The sequence below is a fragment of the Liolophura sinensis genome, chromosome 9, assembly GCF_032854445.1.
Source record: "Liolophura sinensis isolate JHLJ2023 chromosome 9, CUHK_Ljap_v2, whole genome shotgun sequence".
NCBI lineage: Eukaryota > Metazoa > Mollusca > Polyplacophora > Chitonida > Chitonidae > Liolophura > Liolophura sinensis.
Genome location: NC_088303.1, coordinates 14,360,906 through 14,368,620, shown reverse-complemented (window position 1 = coordinate 14,368,620; position 7,715 = coordinate 14,360,906). Strand labels below are relative to the sequence as shown.

General features: G+C 39.2%; 1 protein-coding gene across 1 annotated transcript; it reads right to left on the bottom strand.

The window, feature by feature from the left end:
- Nucleotides 1-307: 307 nt before the first annotated feature.
- LOC135474927 (uncharacterized) lies at nucleotides 308-7,565 on the bottom strand. Its single transcript, XM_064754619.1, has 2 exons — nucleotides 7,186-7,565; nucleotides 308-5,267 (listed from the first exon to the last, which is right to left on the bottom strand). The coding sequence occupies exon 2, from the start codon at nucleotides 5,236-5,238 to the stop codon at nucleotides 2,197-2,199; it is 3,042 nt and encodes a 1,013-aa protein (XP_064610689.1). The 5' UTR covers nucleotides 5,239-5,267; nucleotides 7,186-7,565; the 3' UTR covers nucleotides 308-2,196.
- Between the last annotated feature and the right edge of the window lie 150 nt (nucleotides 7,566-7,715).

Below are 7,715 nucleotides of genomic sequence, written 5' to 3'. Positions count from 1 at the left end.
TAGCAAAAACATCAATGTATGTAAACGGCCATTACAAGTGCAGGTTCACATTATTCGAGGCAGTTGTCTGTATGAGTACATTGTAGGAAGCAATCGTTCAAAGTACACATCACAGAAGGAAACCACCTTTAAACGGCAGGCATTATTTCATAGGGACATCTGTAAAAGTACATGTATCCATCACTGTAGGAACCTTAAACAATCACTGCAATGATCTGTTATTTCATGAATTCTGGATCAATCAATGGCTCAATGAACTATTTCTCAACCAATTAATACCAGTACTTCATATCCAATTATATGTATCAAATCAAACTTTATTCAAACCTTGCCATGCTTGTTAACTAAATGTATGACAAACAGGTCATGAATAGTCTAAATAAAAGCAAAACACTTCACTCTTGTGTACCATTCTCCCACATGTATGTACCTTTAGGTCTTGAAGGCTACAGCATGTATTAAGCCCCATTCCCACCTAGACAAATGTTCTGCCGAACCGTTATGAATTGACAATGTTGTCGTGTTTCGCATTTGTGGTTTTTCATATTGATTTGCAAGTGTTTATAATGAATTCATGTTCTATTTTTCTACAATTTTTCTACAATTTCCAAAATTTTGTAACTGGATGTATTTTTATAAACATTCTTAACAGCTATGTAAATATTTGCGAATCTGTCGGCAGCAATCGTCAAGGTAACGTAATTATTCTGGAAGCATTGCTATGTCATAACGATTCTCAAAATCAGCCGATTAATGCAGAATAGACACAAAATACTTGCGAATGAATATAAATTGATGATATACTTACAGTAGAATTAAGAATGGTCTTGACAACAACACATCATTACGAATGGATACAAAGCTTCTCGGATGTAAAGCGAAGGAAATGTCCAGAAGCTTGCCAATCAGATTACAGACAAAAGTCACAACAACTTTGTGAAGTGAAGATTCATGTCATGCTCATTCGTAAAAATGATTGTAATGGTTCATGTAGATTCGCACAGTGTTATAAGGCACTCAAAATTATTTATAAGTCTGTCGTAAACAGTGTGCGAAAAATCGTTATCATTCTTTAAAAGTTCTTAAAAACTTCAAAGAATGTCGTAAACATGACGTCATTGATCATAACGATTTTGCATTTGGTCATGACTGTCTTAAACCTGTCGTGAAATTCGCGCCAATTTACCTCTTGCTGTACAATGTAATATGTATATTACGTCGGATAACGGTTCGGTACAACATTCCCATAGTCTCCCCTTCACTTGCACAGTGGCAGACAACATTCTAGCTTCGCATTACATGGTATACTTGTAGTCAACAAGTACTAAGTTTTGACGATATTCAGTCCATTGGTAAAACCAAACAACACATTTTAAACTGCTACAGCATATTGGAAGCTAGTCATCATTCCAAAAAAGTAGCAAAACAAAACCTTATTATGACCACCTTGATATAAATAACAAATGTCTCATTCCTCTTAGAAAATAGAAATACCATACTGAATATATTTAAAAAGAAAAATGACACGCAGATGAATGGCATGCATCTTGGAATTTCATATACATGTACATTGCTTTTTCTCAAAGTTTATATCAAATTAATATAAAGAAAAACTCTCAGACACTTTGTGTATCATGCCCAGCTGTGATAGCATGTAGATATTAACTGTACTAGATAGTGTGCACCAGTCTGCACAATTTCACATTAACAAGTTATTTTGGCTTCAGAAGAAAACATTACATTTACCTCTGTATAAACGTACACATATATTTTCTTGAATATATGGTGAGAGCACTTGTCCTGCTTTCTTTTTTCCTCGTGTTCTACATGTAGTTATGTATGTATGTATGTATGTGTTTCCATCACATTAAAATTCAACACATTCAGTGCACTTGACACCAGAAAGTATAAAGAAAACCCAGTATCAAACATGAACATTATAACTTTAACAGTGGAAAAAAAGAGTTGAAAATTCAAATAACAACCAGCAGTCTAAAAGAACAACAAAGCATCCCATGCTTATTCAACAAAAGCAGAAATCTGCAAAAATGGCCCAATGCTAATTTTAGGGGTGGTGTTTGGTGTTGCTTGAGATTTACAGATAATATGGAAGTGTGCATACCCTGATCCTTTTTACTCAAGTCATTGCAAAGCAGAATGTAACTAACAGATGTTCATCATACGATACATGCAATGCTAATTTCCTGTTGCAGCTTGAGGTTGTGGTTGAGCAACTGTCATGATTGCTGGATTTTCTGCAATTTTCTGAACTGGAGCATGCACTGGCACAGCTTTTCCTTTGTCCTGCATATCCTGACAACCAAAAAAGACAGTGTGAGCAAACTCATCAAAGCTCTTCTCCGACAGGTTAAGCCTGCTAATGTTGGTGCTGTTTTCTTTTGACTTTCCCTCTGGGACAGAAATGGCATCAACCTGAGGGAAGTACTGTTTTATCCACCTGGAGAAGCGATTGGAAGGGAATGGCACCTCCTCTTTGTGAGCCTGCAGTACATACTGCTCCTCCTCCAGAAACAGGTAGGTGGGTGGAGTGAACGCTTTGGACATGTCAGTGATCCGCTCATTCTCCTCAACCAGGTAATCTATGTAGGTGGACACGAGGAACTTTGTTCTTTGGAGTCCAGGGGGAGGTAGGTTTTTAAAGACGGGGTTATTTGGATTGGACAAAGAGTTCTCTGGTACCTGTCTCTCTCCAAGCGAGTTCATATCACCTGTGCATCCTAGCCCAGGCTGAGCACGAGACATTATCATTGGGCTGTCAGAATCGCTGGAGAAATCAGAGGAATGAGAGAAGGCAGAGTGCCAGCTGTTACTTTGAAAATCTTTGTTATGAAATCTGACTCCTTCAGCGCTAAAATCACCCATCTGCCTTTGCCTGCTTTTTGGGGTGAAGGATGGGGTTATTGGAGACATCTCATTATCAGCATGTAGGGAACAATCAGGTGTCTGTTGGCCAATGTGGAAGCAGGATGCACTCCTCCGGGGGAAGACTTTATGATCTCCTCTGCATGTATATTCAGTGTAAGAACTGTTAAAGCTTCTTGGATGTCTGGTTGCAGAGGGTAGATTACTATGTCCCATGCGGCAGTTTCTGCAAGCTGGCATATTTACAGGCGAGCCAGTGCAGATGCAAGCAGGGAATGTGTATGGTGCTGGCCTGTAGTGTCGTGGTGGTCCATATGGCTTGGTGGAGCATATGGGAGTTCCATGGCGTTGCGCAGACCAGTACTGGTGTGGTACATTCATTTGGGTCAAAGCCTGTCGAGGGTGGAAGTTGCCATTATTTGGAGCAATATTTTGATTCATCCCATAAAAGTTGTCTTTAGTTGCCTCATATCCACCCAGGTCACTGTTGTGAAGCATTAACTCTGGCAGCTGCCTGTGGAATCCAGTGGAAGAGTTACCATTGGTGTTCTGCATGAAATCTCCAGGATGGAAAAGACTAGTAGCGCAGTGATCAAGTCCCTCCGATACGTGAGAGGCATGGGGAGACCTCTGCTGTGAGACGAATGATCCTTCATTTTTTCTGTAAGCATGAACATTTGTAGGATTTGGTTGAGCGACAGGTTGACTTGTGTACTGTTGGCTTGCTGGATTCTGCATTGGAGGCACAGTACTTCCAACTTGTGGCTGGCTAATTTGCAGTTGGCCGTTAGTGTTTAGTTGAGTGTGCACTTGCTGTTCATGAGTCATGAAATGCTGGTAGTTCATTGCATTGCCTTGTTCAATAAACTGAGGTCGAGGAGTTCCTGGATAACCTGCACAGTGATTGGCATGAGATACAAAACCACTCTTGGCCATCGGGTGTTGCTCAGAAGCACAATAGTTCATTGTATTTGAAATATGAACGGGAATTCCTTCTGTGCTATTACATGCACTTGAAAGCTGGGAGGTCGGGTTCATTTGCCAGGGAATTTGGGGAGGCATCACTGGAACAGTTCTTGCTCCTGGTGGCACTTCATGCATTTCAGTATTAATTTCTGAGCTTGAGTTGGCGTACTCTGCAGCGGAAGTTACAGGTTGGTCAGAGTTGGAAGCTTGGGGCACTTCTGGTGTCTGGAAAACCTGGCAACATTGCTCCGCCATGGCAGGCTGTGCTGTGTCTTGAAATCTTTTCACAGATTCTGCTACACCATTCACAAAAGTTGTCTGTGACACAGGAACAAAGGCCTCTACTGTGACATTTGGTTGCAGTTTGGAAGTTGTGACACTCGGCTCTTCAGGAGGAGCTTTGCAGGAAACCACGGGATTTTCCTGTGCATTCTTACTCGCATTTTGGGCATCATGCATATATTGTACACTATGGATGTTGGCTTGCAAATCGTTGGCTGACTGTGCATCAAGGCTGGCTTCATGGATAAGCTGGTTAGAAGCAGCACCATTAGTTACAAGAATGTTTTCAGCATTTTGCTCACTAACAGAACCACTCACAGAATCTAGAGCGAGATTCTGTAAATCTGGGTTTCGATCAGCTTGCGGAACTGAATTTGCTAAACACTTATCTTCTGACTGATTCATGGCAGTGTCATCCGTTTCAATGTTATTGGATATCGGCGCTGGACAACTGGTGCTGACTTCACCTATTACCTGACTGTCTTGTGCTTGCAGAGAGAGACAATCCTGGTCAGCATCTTCTGTGATTGAGTCTTCGTTTTCTAGGGGTGACACCTCTCCCTTGCAGTCTTCAGACCCTGCAGGGACAATGATCAGTGTCTCACACACCGGATCTTCTTTCACAAACAAGATGTTCCCTGACGTACATGTGGTGCTGTCCAATGTCTCAGATTCCAAGGGAACAACCCTTTTTGGATTCTCTGACAGTCCTAATAAGGACGGGGAGACAGCTTGTTGATTGTTCTCAAAGTCCATGGAGGTTTGGTCCCATTTCTCAGTATGTAACTGGTCTTTCCCTGAACCATTTTCAACACTGGTGCCTGTCACCTCTGCTAGGGGAACATCCTGAATTTCAAAAATGACCTCATGACACTTGCTCGTAGTTTGACTATTGTGTTCAGCAGAGCTCACTTGATCTGTTTGGCATGAATATAGGTCAGAGCCTTCTGGCACGGACATTTTTCCGCTATCCAATCTATTGTGTCTGTTTGCGCTTGCATCAACAGATGGTTCGGTTTGACGCAAGTAGGATGTTTCATTACTCAGTATTCTCCGCTTCCAGTGCTGATCAGCCAGGATGTCTGATGCTGTTCTTTTCATTGCCATGGTGTATGAATTCCTCAGCAACAGGGCACCTGGGAGTAAAGAAAAACTTTGTACGATCATTCAACAGATCGTAATGATTTTTCCTTGACTTTCATCAACTGTATACAACACTAGTGGTGTCAAGTTTCAACTTTTTGATTTATTAAGTTACTGAATGTTCAATACACTCCTTCCATTCCTTACTAAATTAGTAATGAAATAAACATCATATGTTGTAATACATAATGTAAAAAATATAATTTGTTTTTCTTCTTACAAATGAGTGCTGTATTTCACCTAAATTTTGGCCTGTAAAAATGCACTTTCAGAAGCAAATAGACAAATTAAAATGATACTTTTGATCAGATACCAACATTTAAGGGGTGGTATAAGATGGATTAATCAGTCAGAATGAACCAAAATGTGTCACTTGAAAAAAAAAAAAGATTAACTTAGTAGGAATGTAATACATGACACACTCAGGACTTTTCAAGTCATCCCTGACAAATATCTTTCCATAACTTTTGTCAGACTCAGGCATTCAAGAATAAGAGAAAAACTTCTGCAAACTATTGTGTAAATACCCCATGATACTTCATAAAATAACTACTTTTAAGCAGTTGGCTTTTTTTAAATTGACTGAAAAGACTGAACAAAACTTGCACTGTTGGTGTAAAATGATACATGGAATTGGAATGCCATGCTGTTATTAGGACCTTTAATTCACCTCAATGACGTGTAATACCATTATATATCAAAACCTGTGATAGAAGTATTCATTACATTGAATGGTTGTCTTGAATCAGCCAAAAATATTCCTTACACTGAAGGGTTGTCTTGTATCATCCACCATCAGTTATCATGAATGTAATTCTCACCTTTAAGTTACTTTTCAGTTTAACTGAAAAAATTACTTTGCACTAATGAAAATAAGATAGTCAAGTAGTGTAAGAGAACTCTAAATGCTTTATGGCATTTTAGGTTACAAATTGAGGTAAATAAACTATGCCACAACCCATTCTTGTCATTCAATTTTATTATTATCAATGTCTTTAGTGGTTGTGTGTGTGCGCATTTCTATGGGCTCCCTTATTTTGGACGAAAGCTGTCATAACCTCACCTTTTTCTGTTGACAAAGTCTAGCTTTTAAGAAATTAGGATATATGATTGCATTCATAAAAGACATTGCAAAATACATACATCACTTCAGGTGGATGATAAAATTTATCACACTTACTTTACATGTAATACATTTTGCTTATTTTAGGGTTAGGCCTACATTATCTGTGATATTGATTTATGTAGATAGTTAGTGTTAGAACATTTGTGCTACATAAAGATGAGAACTTCTGTAAGTCAAATACTAATGAACCTATGTTCAAGTCACAAAGCATTCAAGCATACTCAAGTTCAGAGTTGGTGACATGGTGTATACTAAAACACAAGAAACAGTATACATAGTACTATCCAACGTTTTATAACGTACACTTTATGACATAAACTTGTCATGCTAGCGTAGTTAGCATCACATTTTCTGCCCTTAAAACAATCTGATCTTTCTGATAATATATTTTCTCTCTTACACTCAAAAACTTTTATAGGCAAAGAGCTGCGTTAGCAATCATTGCCAAGTACGCCATGTATGTAACTGTCACAAAATGTTAGCGCCGTGCACACTGTGCAGAGTTTCGGGAACTCCAGACAAAACGTGTAAGTTAAGGTGTCAAAAGTCTCATCAACATAGTTCACTAAAGAGAAAATGATGCCGAATCAGAGGTTAAGTTCAACTGGGTCAAACAAAAATATGCTCACATTTCTTTTCTGCGGGTTATACTTAAAAAAATTACCTTTTCATAAACACGGCAACGCCACATTCTTAGTGATCTAACAAACGCCGCCATCATTATTTTATATGACTAAATATTACGTAAGCACTTGTCTTTAACATTCTAAAGAATGTATACTTACGTTGGTTAATTTCCAGCAACTGTCACAAGTATATGATTTCGGTCTGAAAGACAGAAGTTGAGTAGCGTTCGACACACTTACAGCGTCTTCCCCAGAATCGTCTGCTAAAACCGTCGGTCTCCCACGCGCGACGCTAAAGACTGGTAAAAGAGGGGAGATAACTCGATTGGGGACGTCAACTAGTCAAACTACACGAAGTCTGCAATCATATATACAAGTGGCTGTCAAATTGCAAGTTATTTGATCTTAGCTCAGATGAACTTGTTGGATCATTTTAGCCACAACTATTGGACCCCATATAGTCGTATTCTTTAATATTTTTGGTCAGGTTTATGATCTCTTCCAGGATGTTTCTATGGCAAATGGTACAGCATTAGCCCATTTTCTGTTTGATGGCTTGTAGGAGATGCTTAAAGTAAATCCATAAAATTAAGGAACTTCTGTCTCAAATACCATCTCAGAGTTACCAGAGCGCTCTGTTTAAGGACTTACAGAATGGCAGTCAGTTGGAGGAAATCAGAGTGCCCCAA